Source organism: Aedes albopictus, chromosome 1 (genome assembly GCF_035046485.1).
Source record: "Aedes albopictus strain Foshan chromosome 1, AalbF5, whole genome shotgun sequence".
Taxonomy (NCBI): Eukaryota; Metazoa; Arthropoda; class Insecta; order Diptera; family Culicidae; genus Aedes; species Aedes albopictus.
The window spans coordinates 22,538,937-22,562,129 of NC_085136.1; the positions used below are offsets into that span (position 1 = coordinate 22,538,937).

The 23,193-nt window shown below is 42.5% G+C and overlaps 1 protein-coding gene across 4 annotated transcripts in view; it reads left to right on the plus strand.

The window, feature by feature from the left end:
- The window catches only part of LOC109433660 (progestin and adipoQ receptor family member 4), a 151,573-nt gene that overhangs the window by 85,446 nt on the left and 42,934 nt on the right, over window positions 1-23,193 (plus strand). For all 4 annotated transcript variants that reach the window (XM_029877979.2, XM_062844196.1, XM_062844198.1 and 1 more), the window contains exons 4-5: window positions 3,490-3,593; window positions 3,692-3,829. In XM_029877979.2, the coding sequence (XP_029733839.1) occupies window positions 3,490-3,593; window positions 3,692-3,829 (242 nt within the window). The remainder of the gene's footprint in view (window positions 1-3,489; window positions 3,594-3,691; window positions 3,830-23,193) is intronic.

The following is a 23,193-nucleotide window of genomic DNA, read 5'->3' on the forward strand; positions in this document are numbered from 1 at the left end:
AAAATACAAATTTCTCCTACATTAAACATTTTTTCATCCGCCATTCCTTTGGGATTTTCGTTTATTTATTTTTCAGGATTTAATTATTTAAATTCAATTTAAATTCATTCTAAAGTTCTTCTTAAAATTTCTAAAAATAATCCTTTGTCAATGAAGTTTTTTTCACCACTTCGTTTTGAAATTCATTTGGAACTTCTATGGATAATTCCTTTAGCAATTTCTTTGAAAATTCCTGCTATGTATGTATTATAGGCAATTAGACGCTCATCCTTTTGTTTCTTCGACAATTTCTTGATGTTTCTTGATTCGTAAAAAAAAATGTGAATTTCTTCGGAAACTTCTCTGATTTCCTTCCGCAATATTTTGGGAAAATATTTGTTAATTCGTTTGGAAGTTCCTACGACAACTACTTCGGATATTTTTCGAGGATTTCATCAGCAATTTCTTAGGAAATTTCTGCAGCATTTTGTGTAGAGTTAGCCTAGGTTAAAATACACTTAAATAAAAAATTAAAAAAAAATGCAGCACTATTTTGAGGAATTATTAGTTTATTCTTTTGGAAGTTTTTTTTTTGCTAAATTTCTTAGAAAATATTATTCGGGAAATTATTTGCGCATTTATTTGGCAGTTTCATTAGACACTCCTTCGGGAATTTCTTCAAAATTTCTCTGAAGATTTCTCCAGCAATTTATCCGGCAAGATTTTCAAGAATTTTTCGTTAATTTTTTTCGAAAATTGCTTCGGCAATTTTCCGAACAATTCCTTAGGTAAATATTTCTGTGACTTTTCTTTAATCAATTCCCTAGGAAGCTTATTAAATTTTTATTTCGGGATTTTTCCAGCCATTTCTTCGACGATATTGTGGAATTATTTATTAATACTTTTGAAAATTTATTTGACAATTTCTGCGAAAATTAAATAATTTCTTTGGAAATTTATCCAAAACTATTTTTGACGCCAGCAATATTTTAACAATTCTTTAGGCAATATTATTTGGAATTATTAATTGGAGGTTCTTTTTTCATCTGTATTAACGAGACTAATCCTAGTTAATCTCGGAACCCACACTTTACTTCCCTTCCGAAGGAAGAATGCACATTTTCATGAGTTTGACGGGAGTGGGATTTCATGCCAGATCCTCGGCGTGATAGTCACGAGATTTAGCCATCACACCAGGTTCGCACCACCTGGAGGTTCTTTCCAATTTCTTCAAAAACTCCTTTCGCTGTTTATTTGGGAATTCGTTTGCAAATTTCTTTAGCGAACCCTTCGTCAATTTGTTTGAATCATTTTTGAATATTTCTCCAGCAACTTCTTATAAACGCGGTAGTATTTTTCTGTATTTTGTAAGAGTTTTTCGGTAAATATATTTCTTTGTTAAAAGCATGACAATTCCTTTGGAAAATTCTTTGGAGATTTCTTCAGCAAATTCTGCGGGGCCAACAATTTCATTGAAAATTTTTTTGCGAAAAAATTGAAAAAAATTGGAGAATAATTCTTTTGTTCTTTCGAAAGATTTTTTCACAATTTCTTTCAATAATTTCAGATTATTTTTCAGATACTATTCTGCGAATATCTTTGAAAATTTCTTCAATTATATCTGCAGTAACTTCTTTGCAATTCGGCAGTGCTTTGAGAAATTATATGATAATTTATTCGGCAATAATTTAACAATTCCTCCGTAAATTTCTCTGCAGAATCATCTTTCAATTTGATGAGTCCAAAATTTTCTTTGAAAATTTGTTCGGCAGTATTTGAGAGAAATATTCGGAATTTTTTATAAGTTCTGTTGCCTTTTCTAAAAAAAAAGTTTCGGCAATTTAATTGGGAATTTCTTTGATAACTTCCTTGACCAATTTCTCTGAAAATTGAATGGGGTCTTCCGTTAGTAATTCGTTAGTTATTGTTTGTTAGCTGCAGCGGCAAGGTATTTACTTTAGCAATTTCATCAAAATTTATTTGTAGGTTTCTTCAGCAAATTTTATTAAAAATCTTATGAAAGTTTTGGAAATTTTGAATACCTTATAAAAGCGCGTTGGGGCTTTCCCAAGCAATTTCTTTGGAAATAATAGCAAAATTTTGAGAATTATCCGTTAATTGTGTTCGAAGTTCAATTGAGAATTTATAAAAAAAAAGACATGGACAACGTCTTCAGCTTTCGGCTGTACAGACTGTTTTAAACTTAACATTAGACAACGGACAACGGAGCATGCACCAGTGAAAAGGGGAAGAAACTATTCTCACGAAAAGTTTCAACGCCCGAAGGGGGAATTGAACCCTCACCCCATAGCATGGTGCGATTATAAGCTTGGTGACCCTAACCGCACGGCTACGAGGCTCCACAAATATTCTTTGGAAAAATTGTATGAGAATTTCTATTGCAATTTCTGTTTTTTTTTTTTTTAGATATTCTTTCAGATATTTCTTTCAGCAAATGAGTTGGGTATTCCTTTGCCAATTTCTATGAAAGTTCTTTCAAAAGTGCATCAATGAACTCAACAGTTGTTAAACCAACAGAACCTTAAATGGCAATCAACGTTTTCTGGGATAGCAATACCGTAGCAGATAAGAAATTAAGTCACAAGTTTGAAGATAGAAAATGGCGGTTAGAATAATGAAGACTTATGTTGGAACATAGAACATTGCATATAGAAAACAAGAATTTGATTTTAGAGAATAGTTGTTAGAAAACAAACGTTGATAGGTTGAAGATAGTAGATAAGAGATTGAAGACAGAAAAAAATCGAAAGAAGACAAAACTTGGAAAACAGAACATAGATAAAAGAAAACAGAAGAGGGAAAATCTAAAATAAAAGACAAGAGTTACATATCAACAACAGAAGATAAAAGATAAACAACAGCAAATATGAAAAAAATAATAATAGTTTGAAGATATAACGTATGGGAAAGAATACAGATGATTGAAGATAAAAAATAATAGGTAAAAAGTAGGAGAACAAATTTGCATTTGCATTTTGCATTATGCTGCATATGATTCCACATCACATGGCACTCTTATATGCTCACATCACTGATACAAATTTGCATTGGAAAAATTTTCCCAGCATGCATGAATACATATCTTGCTCATCGCAGTAGCTGCTGACTGATGACCTTTCCGGTCGAAAGCATAAAAATAACTTTTCCAGCGTGACGATGAAGCCCGGTCCGGTTCGACCCGGTCGGGTCGGTGCACCATGCACCGCACCAAACCAATGCACTTTTATTGCCGTGAGCTCGAGCTCTCCCTTCGGGGCCAATCACGGTGAAAAATAGATTCCCCTGCCATCCTCTTCGGACGGTAGGTCGTACCCCATATCCATCCATCAAACTGGGAAAAAGGTCAACTAGAGAGCAGCGGAGAGCACAGATGATGTGCAATGAACTCCGGGATTTTCTGAAAAATTCAGAACACCCTTTTCTCTATTCTTACTTCTACCACGGTTCTAACGGTGCTGAGCTTTTTTTTTGTCTCCCTTCCCATTCCAGGTGCCCTTCCGATGGTAACGGCAACCGTGTACTGCCTGGGTTGGCCTCTCAAGTGGTTTATCATCATATCGTACTCGCTGCTGTGCATCTGGGGTCTATACAAGGTAAGTGTGAAGCACCTCTAGGAAGTTCATCACAGTAACCTGATTCTTTTCTCATATCCTCTTGTTTTTTTTTCTTCTTTTGCTCGTCTGCAACGTAGGCCATGACGGCTTCCTCACCGTGGCAACGGCGACTCTGCTTCCTGCTGCCCTTCATGATGCGGATCATGCTCACGTTGCTGCGGATATCCAAGCTGGGCGGGGGGAACCCCTCGTCGCTGACACACGTGTTTTTGCAGGTAAGGCCATTTAACACATCTGCCCGAATGTAATCATTGGCGTAGTAAGGGCATATTTTCATTAAAGGTTCCATTAAGTATTCTCTCCGGGGATTCCGTTCAGGAATTCCCTCCAGGGATTCCGTCCAGGAATTCCCTCCGGAGATTCCGTTCAGGAATTCCCTCCGGGGATTCCGTTCAGGAATTCCCTCCGGGGATTCCGTCTAGGAATTCCCTCCGGAGATTCCGTCTAGGAATTCCCTCCGGAGATTCCGTCTAGGAATTCCCTCCGAAGATTCCGTCCAGGAATTCCCTCCGAAGATTCCGTCCAGGAATTCCCTCCGGGGATTCCGTCCAGGAATTCCCTCCGGGGATTCCGTCCAGGAATTCCCTCCGGGGATTCCGTCCAGGAATTCCCTCCGGGGATTCCGTCCAGGAATTCCCTCCGGGGATTCCGTCCAGGAATTCCCTCCGGGGATTCCGTCCAGGAATTCCCTCCGGGGATTCCGTCCAGGAATTCCCTCCGGGGATTCCGTCCAGGAATTCCCTCCGGGGATTCCGTCCAGGAATTCCCTCCGGGGATTCCGTCCAGGAATTCCCTCCGGGGATTCCGTCCAGGAATTCCCTCCGGGGATTCCGTCCAGGAATTCCCTCCGGGGATTCCGTCCAGGAATTCCCTCCGGGGATTCCGTCCAGGAATTCCCTCCGGGGATTCCGTCCAGGAATTCCCTCCGGGGATTCCGTCCAGGAATTCCCTCCGGGGATTCCGTCCAGGAATTCCCTCCGGGGATTCCGTCCAGGAATTCCCTCCGGGGATTCCGTCCAGGAATTCCCTCCGGGGATTCCGTCCAGGAATTCCCTCCGGGGATTCCGTCCAGGAATTCCCTCCGGGGATTCCGTCCAGGAATTCCCTCCGGGGATTCCGTCCAGGAATTCCCTCCGGGGATTCCGTCCAGGAATTCCCTCCGGGGATTCCGTCCAGGAATTCCCTCCGGGGATTCCGTCCAGGAATTCCCTCCGGGGATTCCGTCCAGGAATTCCCTCCGGGGATTCCGTCCAGGAATTCCCTCCGGGGATTCCGTCCAGGAATTCCCTCCGGGGATTCCGTCCAGGAATTCCCTCCGGGGATTCCGTCCAGGAATTCCCTCCGGGGATTCCGTCCAGGAATTCCCTCCGGGGATTCCGTCCAGGAATTCCCTCCGGGGATTCCGTCCAGGAATTCCCTCCGGGGATTCCGTCCAGGAATTCCCTCCGGGGATTCCGTCCAGGAATTCCCTCCGGGGATTCCGTCCAGGAATTCCCTCCGGGGATTCCGTCCAGGAATTCCCTCCGGGGATTCCGTCCAGGAATTCCCTCCGGGGATTCCGTCCAGGAATTCCCTCCGGGGATTCCGTCCAGGAATTCCCTCCGGGGATTCCGTCCAGGAATTCCCTCCGGGGATTCCGTCCAGGAATTCCCTCCGGGGATTCCGTCCAGGAATTCCCTCCGGGGATTCCGTCCAGGAATTCCCTCCGGGGATTCCGTCCAGGAATTCCCTCCGGGGATTCCGTCCAGGAATTCCCTCCGGGGATTCCGTCCAGGAATTCCCTCCGGGGATTCCGTCCAGGAATTCCCTCCGGGGATTCCGTCCAGGAATTCCCTCCGGGGATTCCGTCCAGGAATTCCCTCCGGGGATTCCGTCCAGGAATTCCCTCCGGGGATTCCGTCCAGGAATTCCCTCCGGGGATTCCGTCCAGGAATTCCCTCCGGGGATTCCGTCCAGGAATTCCCTCCGGGGATTCCGTCCAGGAATTCCCTCCGGGGATTCCGTCCAGGAATTCCCTCCGGGGATTCCGTCCAGGAATTCCCTCCGGGGATTCCGTCCAGGAATTCCCTCCGGGGATTCCGTCCAGGAATTCCCTCCGGGGATTCCGTCCAGGAATTCCCTCCGGGGATTCCGTCCAGGAATTCCCTCCGGGGATTCCGTCCAGGAATTCCCTCCGGGGATTCCGTCCAGGAATTCCCTCCGGGGATTCCGTCCAGGAATTCCCTCCGGGGATTCCGTCCAGGAATTCCCTCCGGGGATTCCGTCCAGGAATTCCCTCCGGGGATTCCGTCCAGGAATTCCCTCCGGGGATTCCGTCCAGGAATTCCCTCCGGGGATTCCGTCCAGGAATTCCCTCCGGGGATTCCGTCCAGGAATTCCCTCCGGGGATTCCGTCCAGGAATTCCCTCCGGGGATTCCGTCCAGGAATTCCCTCCGGGGATTCCGTCCAGGAATTCCCTCCGGGGATTCCGTCCAGGAATTCCCTCCGGGGATTCCGTCCAGGAATTCCCTCCGGGGATTCCGTCCAGGAATTCCCTCCGGGGATTCCGTCAGGAATTCCTCCAGGGATTCCGTCAGGAATTCCTCCAGGGATTCCGTCAGGAATTCCTCCAGGGATTCCGTCAGGATTCCGTCAGGGATTTCGTCAGGAATTCCTCCAAAGATTCCGTCGGAGCATCAGGATTCCGGGGGTTTAAATTCATTTTCCCACCTCTCCAAAACCACCATTCCCACCCCAGGCCCCCCAAAATCTCGTCCAGCCGCTTCCGGGTACATCAAGCAATGGAAACCATTGCCATTACCAATTCATAATGTGTTTACGTGAACAATTCTCGAACGACGTCGACGCGTCGCCCGACGTCCGGATGTCGACCCCCTCGATGCCCATCGGAATCGATTATATCTTCTGACGTGTACGAATAAATAATGCACATTATACGGGTGGAAAAGGGCATTATGAATTTATAGCGGTGCGGTGAGTGCCACCGGTCCTATGCCGCGATGACCAGCAGACCATACGTTGTTGACCGACGCCACGTGCTCTCGAGTCTCGACCGACATCCGGCGGCATCGGGCGCTCGGGGGTGGTGGTGCGAAATGATATTGAGCCAACCACCCGCATCGCATCGTCACATCGTATCGCTGGGGGAAGGACGAATGTCATGCCGGAAGGACTCACTCCGACGCGATGATGCCGCGCCGGGTGCCATCAATGGAATGCTTAATTATCAGTTTTCTATGTTTAATGGTGCTTGTATACGGGGAATGGTGTTATTACGTGACTTTAGTAATTACTGTTTTTGTTTTCAGTGCCAGGCCGTCGTCACCACGTTGCGTTGTTGCGAGGGTGGTGGACTGGTGGTGTCCGTGGCGCGTGGGCGAACCACTGAGAAGTGGTGAAAGCCTAATCGATGAGGACTTTATTACCCCCGTTGTTGTTGGTGGTAATAATAGTGAACTGGTTTGCCCTTGCCCTTTTAATTGAAATATATATGATATGCGACTGGGGAAATTGAAATGCTAAGAATGATTATTTTTTTATGAACGAATATTGGCCATGGAAACCTTGTTTTATTTCCTGACCATGAGGCATTGATTGAGTTTACTGTGGATTCCTTTCATCCTTCTTACACCATTAACATAATCAGCGAAACCGGCGATAGCCACGATGACTGCGAACTTCAACCTTAAGGCGAAACTGGATCCATTTCCTCACTTTTTGGTTTTTGATTTTTTATAAAATAACGAAGCCATATTTTCAAAATCAGTTTTCGTCCACATGTAGAGTATAGATCAAGGTATCTCCTGATTTTTTTTCGTGGTGGAAAATGTTTTTCGTTTTCGCAGAAACCATTTTTGAATAAAATTTCACCAAAAAATGGTGTCTGCAAAAATGGAAAATTTTTTCCACCACAAAAAAAAATCAGAAGATACCTTGATCCATACTCTACATGTGCACGAAAACCAATTTTGAAAATATTGCTTCGTTATTTTATAAAAAATCCAAAACCAAAAAATGAGGAAATGCTTCCAGTTTCGCCTTAACTCCTCGTCGTACCTGATATTCCGTAACACCGGGCATCGGTGGGAAGCTTGCAGAACTCCTGCGGTTATATAAAGCACATACAGCCAGCCTCTGTGTCACCTGGACTCGATTCTGGGAGTAGCTTCCGAGAAACTTATATAAGTATCCGGGCATCCTAAGACATTTCTTACACCTACTGCACAGTACCGAATTCCTCTCCTCTTATGTTGTACACCTAACTCGGCGGTCTTGTAATCGACTCTATAGCGTCTACGGTGAACACCCCCTTCCGGATGCCGAACTGGTTACTCGAGAGACAACCTATACTCTCGATGTGACTCTACAGTCTGTTGAGGATGATCCTCTCTCTCAAGCACCCCTTCCCCCATGCATAGTGGTCTATGCCGACGTAACAAATTTGGCACAAATGTTCCAAATGGAGGATAACGTGCCTCTGGATCCGGCCTTATGATACCTGAACTTAGAAGCCTCTGCAATAACTACTGTCAATGCCACGTTCAGAACTTCGTCCGCATCTAGGGTCTAACCTACGATAAACTATTTGGCAATTCCCGCAAGTTCCTCATCGGCGGTTTTCCCCTCATCACCAGCCCCAGCCTCCAGCGATCCATTGAAATGAGGCCAAGAACTCGGATCATGACGCAGGAAAATCCCTTCAATGATCCTTTCCAGCCCCTGTGGAGACTGCTCGGTTACATTAAACCTCGTGCCTTAGCCATCATGCGACTTTGTAGGCGTCATCCCACGGGTACGTATTAGCACTCTGATACAGACTCGCATAGTAGGCCTCTTTGTATGCTCCATCTTCAGTCTCGGCTTTGGCAGCCGCAAACACGCCACCCCTCCTTCATCCCGCCCATCATCAGTACGTACTCACTGCATGCGTCGCCTAGCCTGTAGATAGGTACAGCGCAGGTTCGCAAAAGCCTAAGTCCACCAGTACGCCGATAGTCCCCCTTTTTCTAGGCATGGTCGCTTACTCGCGAGAGCACCGCTACCAACTGGTCTCCACATAGATCGAGTAAGTTTCCTTTACGGCGGAACGCTTCCCTAAGTACCTTGTCGTTGAAATATGATGTCTTCCACATGCGAAAGCTTGACCTGGTCACCTCTTTCTCCGCCCGCTTCCTACTGTTGTTATTTATTGTCGATACTGTTGCGAACTGCTGCAGGTGGTTGCTGTTAGTGAGGACACCGTATACCCTGCAGTTCAAACTACTTGTTGCGCCAGGACTTCTAAAAATGACTCCCCTCCGTTCCGAATAAAGGTATTTCTATGTAAACCGACGTTAGCCAGATCGACATCGAGTATGGTCTGTTTTTTTGGAGAGACTGAGCCCACTAATTCTTGAAACGGTCCAGGTATTGAAGTCACTCGCAATGTTGACACCAACTTCTACACTGAGTATTTCTCCGTCATCCATATTGCCGCGCAACTTGATTACCTTTCCGGCAAGTACACGGTAAGGGCCTAGTAATTGACTAACACAATAGTCGCTTGGGCTGCATCACAGGAATTCAGTTTTGCCTGCATTATCTGCTCTGTGGTTCACCCTCTGAAGCTCTCTTTAAGGCCGGACACTTTGGATCTCTCGTCAGGTGTTTGCTGTTCTTGGATTTCCCAGGAAAAATTAAACACTTCGAAGGTTTAATTCAGCCATGTGCTTTGTGACCTTTGCCTGCACAGCTAATTCCTGTCTGAGTCTTTGCAGTCCCAGCCCCACTACTTGAGTCCCGGTTGGGAACACTTGAAGCAAGTCTCAGGCGGCTGGTAATTACTCAACGAGCACATCGACCGAACCAACCCATCATGAAAGTCTCATAGTCTCTTTTGCATCCACCACTAATAGCCGAATCATTGTCGCCTGTGTTCCTAACGGATTTTTTCGCAGCCGATCGCAATGACCATCTGAGCTTCGCACTGTTGCTGAAGAGTCGTGACGAGCTTTTCAACGTCCGCGATCTCATCTAAATTTTTACACTGGAGCGTCATTTTTGTGGCTAGAGCCCTCGTTTTGATCCCTCGTCAAATACATCCTCCAGCAGACATTTGTAGATAAGGCCCTCTTAGGCTCGAGGATCATTCCACCGATGCGTCTGATACTCCGCGCGAGATCGGTGAGCATGGTATCATTCCTCATCGCTTTCAGAAGCACCGAGTAGTTAGACTCATTGGTTTTAGTGAGCGTCGTTCTTGTTCTTCCTGCAACGGATCTACCACCGGAGAACCAAACGCAAAACCCGTTGGATTGGAGTTTGACTTGGGAACATCCTGACGAACCTATACCAAAACGACGAATCGCAGTGGACTTGGAGGAGATCCAGCGGAAGTTTTGCGGTGTGCAATTACGTCCCCCCAACCCGAGCCAGCACCCAGTAGGTCGGCCGTTACCAGCTAGCGAGCCGGTACTACGTGAAGCCCAGCAGAATCCCATCCACTGGGTTTCCTCACAGCAGCAGGAGATTCCAATTCCAACTACAAGCCCAGCGTTGGCAAGTAGTACGGGACAAATCCAAGCGGCGCTCGCGTTGGAGCCCCTCACAACCCGATACCAGCAGACGTCCGGCCTCGAATCAGCACCAACCGGACAGGAAGCGTCGGCGGCGATTACTTCGGTGAGTCAAACGTGCTCTAATATATTTCCGACACAAACAAGACCATTGCAAAGCAATGTGACATTCGATATGCCCAAATTGTCGTCATTTATTTCACACACTCCCTTCTGCTTGACCGAACCATGCAAGCCCCCCCAACCTACCCAAACTAGCCAAAACAATGCGTTTGCCTTCAATCCAGCATATAGAAGCACTCCTCATGTCCGCCCCTCGACTACCCCCTCCGTGCGCTTCGCTGACTATCCGCCCGTTTCGTCGGCCCGCTTGCCATTGTCTATTCAAGTGCAAACAGTTCAAAGCAGTACGGTGCCTATAGCGTCGTCGATGGCTGCCAACAGTGATCCAGTGGTGCCCAACGTGTTTCCACAAGCGTTCCTTCCCTTCGATTCTACCCCTGCAACTGCGCCAGTCCCTCAACCGTGGATAAGTTCTCCGACATCTCAACAGCTCGCTGCTAGGCACATCGTTCCCAAGGAGCTACCCATCTTTTCGGGCGATTCTGTCGAATGGCCGCTATTCCTGAGTTGTTATCAGAACACCACACATTTATGTGAGTTTTCCCACGGAGAGAATTTGATGCGTCTGCAACGGAGCCTCAAAGGAAACGCCCTGGAAGCAGTGAGGAGTTTACTTCTGGAGCCCTCATCGGTTCCTATGATCCTTTCGACACTTCATACACTGTACGGTCGTCCCGATCTGGTCATCAACTCACTGCTGCAGAAGGTGCGCTCTACTCCAGCCCCGAAACCGGACAAGCTGGAGTCTTTGATATCGTTCGGTCTAGCCTGCCAAAACCTTTGTGGTCATCTGCGTGCAGCTGGACAACAGGCCCACTTCTCCAATCCGGCGTTGCTGCAGGAGTTAGTCAGCAAGTTACCAGCAAACATCAAACTTGATTGGGCGCTTTTTAAACAAAAGTGCCCTGTGGTCGACCTCGGCACATTTGGCGATTACATGGCGCAACTAGTGGTAGCTGCAAGTGATGTCGCTCCCTATCAACCGTCTCAAGAAGCTAGTGTTGGTTCGAACAAACGAAAGGAAAAAGAGAAGCTGTATGTGAATACCCACGCATCTGGCAATTCGGTGGACAACGTTGGTAAACGGAATCCTCCTAGCAATCCTGGAGGCAAGCAGAACCAACCAAAACCGTGCCCAATTTGTGGGAAACAGGGGCACAAGGTGCGAGACTGCGACGACTTCAAGAAGTACAACCTGGAGGAACGTTGGATGCGCGTTCAGCAGCATTACCTATGCAGACGGTGCCTGGTAGCACACGGAAAGTTCCCGTGCAAGGCAACATCGTGTGGAATGGAAGGATGTGATGAGCGGCACCATAAGCTTTTGCATCCTGGAAAGCCTCAGCCAGTAGTCCCAGCAAAACAGGCCACGGCGACCGAAACCGTAAGCGTCCACACCGCTCTGAAGGTATCCACGCTCTTTCGTATAGTACCAGTGACGCTGTACAGTAACGAAAGATCTGTCCACACGTTTGCGTTTTTGGACGAAGGGTCCTCGTCTACACTGGTCGACGCCCGTATTGCCCAGGAGTTGGGAGTGAAAGGTGAAGTTCACCCGCTTTACTTGCAATGGACCAGTGATGTTGAACGATGTGAGGACAACTCTCAGCTGATTCGACTCAAAATCTCGGGTCGTGGGGCCAAGAAACGATACGTCGTTGCAGCAGCTCATACCGTGAATCAACTGTGTCTTCCTCAACAAAGCTTGCCGTTTGATGAACTCGCTCAACAGTTTCCGCACCTCCGTGGTCTACCCATTCAAGAATACCGCAACGCCACTCCAACAATCCTGATTGGTTTGGACAACACTCACCTGAAGATTCCCCTTAAGGTACAGGAAGGCAGAGTCGGGCAACCAGCGGCGGCCAAAACCAGACTGGGTTGGACGGTGTACGGCCCTATTCCTGGTGAAAGCTCTTCGACTCAGCAGTGTCAGTTTCATCTGTACAAGGAAGCTCAAAACCCTGACGATGTGTTACACGACCTTGCGAAGGAGTTTTTCTCGGTGGAGCACGTTGGTGTTGCTGTAGCTCCTTTGTTGGAAGGATCCGACGAAATGCGTTCCAGAAAGATCCTTGAAGAAACGACTTTACGGCTGCCATCCGGTCGGTTTCAAACAGGGCTGCTCTGGAAATACGACCACATCCACTTTCCAGACAGTAAGCCGATGGCAGAGAGTCGGCTCAAATCACTGGAGCGTCGTTTGCGGCGGAAACCTGAATTGTTCGAGAACCTGCAGCAGCAGATAGTCGAGTACGTGGAGAAGGGGTACGCACACAAAATAACGCAGGAGGAGGTTCTTAGCTCGGATCCCAAGAAAGTGTGGTATCTTCCGTTGGGGGTGGTTGTTCATCCCAGAAAGCCAGGAAAGGTTCGCATAGTCTGGGATGCGGCAGCGAGCGTCCAAGGCCAGTCTCTCAACTCTGCCTTGCTTCCAGGACCAGATCTGTTGTCCTCCCTTCCGTCAGTGCTCTCCAAATACCGTCAACGCCAGGTGGCGATCTGTGGCGATATAAAGGAGATGTTTCACCAGTTCCAGATCAGACCCGAGGATCGACAGGCACAACGGTTCCTGTTTCGAAGCGACTCCTCCAAAGCACCTGACATCTACGTCATGGACGTGGCCACATTTGGTGTAACTTGCTCTCCCTCTGCTGCACAGTTCATCAAAAATCAAAATGCGAAGGACTTTGAGTCCGAATTTCCACCGTCGATGAGGCAGCAGACCTGGCACTGCAAGTGAAAACTGTCCATGCTAAAGCCGGATTTCACATTCGGAACTGGATGTCCAACTCCAGAGAGGTGCTTTCACGGGTCGGGGATTCAGCTGAAGAATCTGCGAAGAATTTCAAGACGCACTCAACTGCAGTTTCAGAACGCGTACTCGGGATGAGCTGGTTTCCCCAATCGGACGAGTTCGGATTTCGCGGACTTTTCCGCGAACAACTAATGCCTCTGCTTCATGGAGATGTGGTCCCTACAAAGCGGCAGCTCCTCCAAGTGGTCATGAGCATTTTCGATCCACTAGGTCTGGTGTCGCTCGCCGTGGTTCACGGAAAGATCCTCGTTCAGAAGGCGTGGCGAGCAAAAATCGGATGGGACGACAAAATCAACGAAGACTTGCTCGAACTATGGCGTCGGTGGATTGAGCTGTTGAGGCAGCTCGACACAGTTCGCATACCACGATGCTACTTCCCAGCATACCTTCCGGAAAGCTACGAATCTTTGCAGCTACATATCTTTGTAGATGCGAGTGAAGAGGCGTACGTGGCAACCGCCTTCTTCAGGATTGTAGACCAGTCTCAAGTTCGCTGTTCTCTGGTATCGTCAAAGACGAAAGTTGCCCCACTGAAGTTACTGTCAGTTCCCCGTCTTGAACTCCAGGCTGCGTTACTAGGAGCCAGATTAGCAGAGTCTGTAGCGGAAAACCACACTCTGCGAATCAAACAACGGTTCTTCTGGAGTGATTCTTCCACTGTCCTTTCTTGGCTACGCTCGGATCATAGACGATATCGCCAGTTTGTAGCGTACCGCGTGTCGGAGATTCTGGACACTTCGAAAGTCGATGAATGGCACTATGTTCCCTCGCACCTTAACGTGGCGGATGATGCCACTAAGTGGAAAGAGCGGCTCCAGATCAGCAACAGTCATCGCTGGTTCAGCGGACCAGACTTCCTGTACGATCCTCCAAACCAGTGGCCAAAACAGGAGGTGCAATCTACCACAACAACGGAGGAACTGAGACCCATTCACGTTCATCGAGAGCTTCGGAAGGAACAAGTGGTGCAATTCAGCCGCTTTTCCAAGTGGGAGCGATGTGTACGTGCTGTCGCCTACGTTCACCGCTTCGTAGACCAGCTGAAGCGGAAGCGGAATAAAGAAGAATCCGACGTAACAGCCATCCTTACTCGAGAAGAGCTTCAGCGTGCGGAACCTGCGGAACAGACGGTTATCAAGCAGGCCCAGTTCGAAGCCTTTGGAGATGAGGTGATCACGATGCAGAACAACCAGACTCTACCAGTGGATCAGCGTCAGCGCCTCGAAAGTTCAAGCAAGCTGTACAAACTGTCTCCTTTCTTGGACAATCAAGGCGTAGTTCGAATGGAAGGACGGAACGACGGTTTCTCTGATGCGACGTTTGATTTCAAATACCCTACTGTGCTGCCGAAGAACCACTACGTTACCCAGCTCATCGTCGATTCGTACCATCGGCGGTACAAGCATTCCAACGGAGAGACAGCAGTGAATGAAATGCGGCAGAAATATCACCTGCCGGAGATGAGAGCAGCATTTCGAAAGATCAGCAAAACTTGCATGTGGTGTAAGGTCTACAAGGCGACACCCGCAGTTCCAAGAATGGCACCGCTACCGGAGGCACGAGTCACTCCCCGCATCAGGCCGTTCAGCTTCGTTGGAGTGGATTACTTCGGCCCGCTGTTGGTAGTCCAAGGTCGTCGTGAAGTGAAGCGATGGGTCGCCCTCTTCACCTGTCTGACAATCAGGGCGATCCATCTAGAAGTCGTCACCAGCTTATCAGCGGAGTGCTGCAAGATGGCATTACGGCGGTTCATAGCACGGAGGGGGGCACCTTCGGAGATCTACAGTGATCAAGGGACTAACTTCGTTGGAGTCAGCGGCGAGTTAAGGGAGCAAATCAGAGCAGTCAACCAAGAGCTAGCATCAACATTCACCAATACGGTCACCCAATGGCGCTTCAATCCTCCAGCTGCACCGCATATGGGGGGGTCTTGGGAGCGCATGGTTCGGTCAGTGAAGTGTGCATTGGCTTCGCTATCGGTCGAACGCAAACCTAACGAGGAAGTTTTGGTCACGTTGCTGGTGGAAGCAGAGTCGATGGTGAATTCGAGGCCGTTGACCTACATGCCGCTGCAAACTTCGGAGCATGCGGCACTTACTCCGAACTGTTTCCTCATGCTGAGTACTAGTGGGGTGAACCAGCCTCCAACCCAGCTTGTGGACAATAGGCAGACTCTTCACACCAGCTGGTTCCTGTGTCAACGATTGCTGGACCAATTCTGGACGCGCTGGGTGAAGAAGTATTTACCCACCATCACCAGACGAACCAAGTGGTTCGTAGACACCAAGCCGGTCTCTGCTGGTGATCTGGTAGTCATTGTGGACGATCGAGTCCGTAACGGATGGATAAGGGGACAAGTCCTACGCGTGTTCCCTGGACGAGATGGCAGGTGTCGCAGCGCAAACGTACAGACAGCAACTGGTGTACTGCGACGTCCGGTGGCAAAACTAGCCGTCCTAGATGTTGCTGGTAATGCTCGTGAGGACACGGAGCAATACGGGTCGGGGAATGTTCAGGACGGCGCCCTATCGACCGAATAATTTCTCCACCGTGCACCTACTGCCAACTGTGAGAAACCAATAATGACTTCGTAGCCGGCTTTTGATCAACAATACACAATACAGTAGAAAAACAGACAGCACACAAGGCACACACGTTTTAGCAATTTGAGACGGTCAGTTAAAACAGTGATAATTACGTTTGTTGAACAGGATTTACACAAAAAGGGACTAAAAATGTAAGTCGCAAACACAATTTGTTATTCAACTTAAATCTAAATCATGCAAATTATAAATTAAATTGTAAAATTTCCTATTCATGCAATATTGAACTTACGAACTATGTTAGAGCTTAAAACTAATGAATTAAATAAATTTGCAGCTGAAAGCAACTCCACAATCAAAATTACGAGTTCGCTCTTTGGATTGTCCGAGAAATCATCACCTGTCGCAACAGGCCCTCTTAGGCTCGAGGATCATTCCACCGATGCGTCTGATACTCCGCGCGAGATCGGTGAGCTTGGTATCATTCCTCATCGCTTTCAGAAGCACCGAGTAGTTAGACTCATTGGTTTTGGTGAGCGTCGTTCTTGTTCTTCCTGCAACGGATCTACCTAAAATCCGTTTCTCTTATTCTTCTTCTTGCGCCTATCAACTAGGATCCAAAAGGTGACTCACACAAAGTTGCAACTCCCTGGCCCTGTCCCATTTTTTTGCGAAGGGGTTTGTCTAACTAATTTAAACCCTTCCCGAGCAGAGGAAAATATCAAAATAATAACAACGGAATCACAAAACCTGTTTTTATATCTCGGTTTGTTATTATTAACTTATTAAGTCATCACCGTTCCATAACATGTTCTGTTGGGCAATCTTATTTTGTTATGATGGTGCTCTTGGTTATTTTCTTTAAATTACATTTCAATAACATGTTTTGTTGTAGCACAAGTTCAGTTATTATTGTGTCATTGAGACTGTACAAATATTTGATCATTAATATTACAACATAACTAGCTTTGCAATCAAAACTACACCATTCGAGATTTTTGTTGTACACAGCATTCCGTGAGGAACTGTAAGAGAAAATATTATTTTGTCATCAGTTCCTCTTCTTACTGACATTACGTTTTAACTGTGACAGTGCCAACTTATCAGCCTTTTTGTTTTATAAGCACTTTGAAAAGTATACCTGTTTTTTTTTGTCCCAGTTTCAGTAAGATATGAATACGAAAATAGAAAGTGTAATAGAGTGTTAGGCATTTTATGAAACATTTTGGATCAACTGGTGGAATTCAACGACGAACAACACATTTTCGACAAAAATGTAAAAAAATAAGTCATCAAGAACTCCATTGATTATTTTTAGACATTTTATTTTTATTGATTTCACTGCATCGAGCCCACTTAGATTCACTTGGATAAATGTGTCAATAAATGAGGTAATAATGTAAATAAATCTTATAAACAATGAACCACCTAATAAAGGGTTTCAAAAAGACGGTAGTTTTTCATCGTAAGTTGTTTGGAAAATAAACGAAAACTATTGTTTCTCTCTGTTTTCGATATTAAACCGTTTGCGACAACAATAGCGTCCCAATTATGAATGAAAAATTTAACAATAGATCATATTGTTGCGTATCCCATTGAATGCATATGGTACTTTGGAGGAGTTCCTATCCGAGTCAGAAAAAAAGCAAATTTTGTTTTCGGATTGTTATCAATAACGTATTCATATCAAAATTTGTTATTGAAATATTTTAAAAATTCGCTATTATTAAGTTGTTATTGAAACTAACAAAACATGTTATTACACAGGTCTTTCAGGAACATTTTTTTGTTATAATTTTTGTTATTTTGCCGCTTATGACATACAAGTTTATAACAGAATGTGTTATGTAAATAACATGAAAATAACTCTTTCCGCTACTCAGTTATTTTTCCAAAATAACACATTTTATTATGCTGTTGCTATTCCCTTCTGCTCGGGTTGTTTGTTTTGAACCCTCTCGACCATTCATCCATCGGCACGGGTCGTATGACGCCCTCAATTGGGGTTCCCGGAGCAGAGTGTTAGTCTAAGCCGGCAACTACACAGCAATCACAAGACGGGTATGTTCACTGCGGAAGACACAGGCAAATTATGCATGGAACACGAAGATATAAATCTCAGGAATAAGTTTTATTCCAACTTTCGTATAGACCTTGTATCTGCTACTACTGATACTGTAACTACCTACTGGCAGAAGGAAAACTCAAACGCAAGGTTGACTTGACTGTGGAATATTCTGTTTATAGTTAAGAAAGGGAGATTTGTGTAGTTAACACGATCGCCATGTAATGAAATATTACATGTAGTGGTCTGATGGGCTGTACGACAAAGAATCCTTCAAATAAGAACTAAAACTAAAAACTAAACTAAAAACTGCTGGCCATGAAGAGTTTTGTCTAAAGTTTACACGATTGCCATTTATGTAGTGTGATGTTTTCCAATAGGCCCAACAGGCCCGGTAGCGAGTCACTTTTTAGTAATTAGGTTACTATTTTGTTTTAGCTTATTTATTATTACTTATACACTACACTACATTGTTGAAATAATCATGATATATACGAGGATAATATCATAATTATTTCTCGCGCTTATTATCATACGGGCGTATCTACAATGATCGATTTCTCTTCCTCGATTTTCTTTTTTGCGAATAACTCGGCCGACAAATCGTTTAAAGTTATTTTCATTGTTCTAGATCACGGTTTCCCAACCTTCGTTTCGCGACCCCCCCCCCCCCAACTGCTTGCAGGCATGCTGCGATTGTTCTACGAAAAGTGGGGTGACAACAGACTGGGGGGTCGCGAGAGCCAAGGTTGGGAAGCGATGTTCTAGATGCTAGTCCTAGCCATCCAGCACTGAGAAACATCAAGAGATCATCCGAAGACTAATCGTATTTCCCGTAAGCCAAAGAGAAAATCGATGAAGAGAAATCGATCATTGCAGATACGCCGGTATAATACTTAACGCAAGATTTTATCTATTATATTTGGAGTTTGTTTTGAGTTCTCAAAAATCAACCCCATGGAAAATTATTTGCAATAATGTTGATGACTTTTCAATGCAAAATTTGTGTGATTACTAGAAGTAGTTCTGATGAAATCCTGTATTATACTCTAACGGAACTTATTGAGATGTTCGATTTGTTTTTGGGTTCAAATTTTCTTGAACAGCTCTTCTAACAGGTTTTCAAGAGGTATTTTCGTAAGTTTGTTCGAAATTGATTTTCAACGCAATTTCTGATCATATGGCTTTCCAAATTCATGAGCCTATATTATGGCGCATCTTCAGAACGAATTTCTGGTGCATTTGTCCAGAAGTATCATTGTATATTTCTGCAAAAATCACTCAATTACTAATTAGTCATGTTCCGATTTTACGTTAGACATTCATTTTTTTATAATTTCTTGTTATATCTGAGGGTAAATCTACTACTACAAGATTGATGTTGAAGACACGCCGTGCGGCGATAAAAATAATGAAAATATTTTGCACAATATTTAAAAATATTTTTGATATGAGGGAGGGAGGTGATTAAGCATCAATTTTGCCACAATATTCCTACATAATGGAAGCAGTGGCTCAAAGGCTCTACAGATAAGGGATAAAAAAAAAAAAAAAAGCATCAATTTCTTAAAGAATTCTATAGTTGTTTTTTCTTTCATATCCATCATATCCATATACATCTAACTATCTATCTATCTATCTATCTATCTATCTATCTATCTATCTATCTATCTATCTATCTATCTATCTATCTATCTATCTATCTATCTATCTATCTATCTATCTATCTATCTATCTATCTATCTATCTATCTATCTATCTATCTATCTATCTATCTATCTATCTATCTATCTATCTATCTATCTATCTATCTATCTATCTATCTATCTATCTATCTATCTATCTATCTATCTATCTATCTATCTATCTATCTATCTATCTATCTATCTATCTATCTATCTATCTATCTATCTATCTATCTATCTATCTATCTATCTATCTATCTATCTATCTATCTATCTATCTATCTATCTATCTATCTATCTATCTATCTATCTATCTATCTATCTATCTATCTATCTATCTATCTATCTATCTATCTATCTATCTATCTATCTATCTATCTATCTATCTATCTATCTATCTATCTATCTATCTATCTATCTATCTATCTATCTATCTATCTATCTATCTATCTATCTATCTATCTATCTATCTATCTATCTATCTATCTATCTATCTATCTATCTATCTATCTATCTATCTATCTATCTATCTATCTATCTATCTATCTATCTATCTATCTATCTATCTATCTATCTATCTATCTATCTATCTATCTATCTATCTATCTATCTATCTATCTATCTATCTATCTATCTATCTATCTATCTATCTATCTATCTATCTATCTATCTATCTATCTATCTATCTATCTATCTATCTATCTATCTATCTATCTATCTATCTATCTATCTATCTATCTATCTATCTATCTATCTATCTATCTATCTATCTATCTATCTATCTATCTATCTATCTATCTATCTATCTATCTATCTATCTATCTATCTATCTATCTATCTATCTATCTATCTATCTATCTATCTATCTATCTATCTATCTATCTATCTATCTATCTATCTATCTATCTATCTATCTATCTATCTATCTATCTATCTATCTATCTATCTATCTATCTATCTATCTATCTATCTATCTATCTATCTATCTATCTATCTATCTATCTATCTATCTATCTATCTATCTATCTATCTATCTATCTATCTATCTATCTATCTATCTATCTATCTATCTATCTATCTATCTATCTATCTATCTATCTATCTATCTATCTATCTATCTATCTATCTATCTATCTATCTATCTATCTATCTATCTATCTATCTATCTATCTATCTATCTATCTATCTATCTATCTATCTATCTATCTATCTATCTATCTATCTATCTATCTATCTATCTATCTATCTATCTATCTATCTATCTATCTATCTATCTATCTATCTATCTATCTATCTATCTATCTATCTATCTATCTATCTATCTATCTATCTATCTATCTATCTATCTATCTATCTATCTATCTATCTATCTATCTATCTATCTATCTATCTATCTATCTATCTATCTATCTATCTATCTATCTATCTATCTATCTATCTATCTATCTATCTATCTATCTATCTATCTATCTATCTATCTATCTATCTATCTATCTATCTATCTATCTATCTATCTATCTATCTATCTATCTATCTATCTATCTATCTATCTATCTATCTATCTATCTATCTATCTATCTATCTATCTATCTATCTATCTATCTATCTATCTATCTATCTATCTATCTATCTATCTATCTATCTATCTATCTATCTATCTATCTATCTATCTATCTATCTATCTATCTATCTATCTATCTATCTATCTATCTATCTATCTATCTATCTATCTATCTATCTATCTATCTATCTATCTATCTATCTATCTATCTATCTATCTATCTATCTATCTATCTATCTATCTATCTATCTATCTATCTATCTATCTATCTATCTATCTATCTATCTATCTATCTATCTATCTATCTATCTATCTATCTATCTATCTATCTATCTATCTATCTATCTATCTATCTATCTATCTATCTATCTATCTATCTATCTATCTATCTATCTATCTATCTATCTATCTATCTATCTATCTATCTATCTATCTATCTATCTATCTATCTATCTATCTATCTATCTATCTATCTATCTATCTATCTATCTATCTATCTATCTATCTATCTATCTATCTATCTATCTATCTATCTATCTATCTATCTATCTATCTATCTATCTATCTATCTATCTATCTATCTATCTATCTATCTATCTATCTATCTATCTATCTATCTATCTATCTATCTATCTATCTATCTATCTATCTATCTATCTATCTATCTATCTATCTATCTATCTATCTATCTATCTATCTATCTATCTATCTATCTATCTATCTATCTATCTATCTATCTATCTATCTATCTATCTATCTATCTATCTATCTATCTATCTATCTATCTATCTATCTATCTATCTATCTATCTATCTATCTATCTATCTATCTATCTATCTATCTATCTATCTATCTATCTATCTATCTATCTATCTATCTATCTATCTATCTATCTATCTATCTATCTATCTATCTATCTATCTATCTATCTATCTATCTATCTATCTATCTATCTATCTATCTATCTATCTATCTATCTATCTATCTATCTATCTATCTATCTATCTATCTATCTATCTATCTATCTATCTATCTATCTATCTATCTATCTATCTATCTATCTATCTATCTATCTATCTATCTATCTATCTATCTATCTATCTATCTATCTATCTATCTATCTATCTATCTATCTATCTATCTATCTATCTATCTATCTATCTATCTATCTATCTATCTATCTATCTATCTATCTATCTATCTATCTATCTATCTATCTATCTATCTATCTATCTATCTATCTATCTATCTATCTATCTATCTATCTATCTATCTATCTATCTATCTATCTATCTATCTATCTATCTATCTATCTATCTATCTATCTATCTATCTATCTATCTATCTATCTATCTATCTATCTATCTATCTATCTATCTATCTATCTATCTATCTATCTATCTATCTATCTATCTATCTATCTATCTATCTATCTATCTATCTATCTATCTATCTATCTATCTATCTATCTATCTATCTATCTATCTATCTATCTATCTATCTATCTATCTATCTATCTATCTATCTATCTATCTATCTATCTATCTATCTATCTATCTATCTATCTCTATCTATATATCTATCTATCTATCTATCTATCTATATATCTATCTATCTATCTATCTATCTATATATCTATCTATCTATCTATCTATCTATCTATCTCTATCTATATATCTATCTATCTATCTATCTATCTATATATCTATCTATCTATCTATCTATCTATATATCTATCTATCTATCTATCTATCTATATATAAAAATGAGTTTGGTGTCCCTTTGAGGCAACAAAACTCAAGAGCGGCTGGACCGATCAGGATGAATCTTGCAAGGTTTGATTCGTCTTCATGGTGTCTGTGTTTATATGTAAAAAAAGTTACGAAAATCAACTAGAAAAGTAAGAAAATTGATAAAGTGCTGATTTTCGTGAGCTGGGAAGGAAAACAACACGATTGAAATGAAACCAATCTAGAGTGCAGTGACGTTGTGACATCAACAGTTGTCATACCACCACAGCTTGGCAAGACAAAGTTTGCGCCGGGACAGCTAGTATCTATATAACAATGAGTTTTAATTCACTTTGAGGCAATAAAACTCACGAACGGATGAACCGATCAACATGATTTTTGCACCGTTCGATTCGTTTTCAGTGTGGCTGTGTTTATATGTAGAAAAAGTTACCAAAATTATCGGGAAAAGTATGAAAATATAGAAGTTACTGTTTAT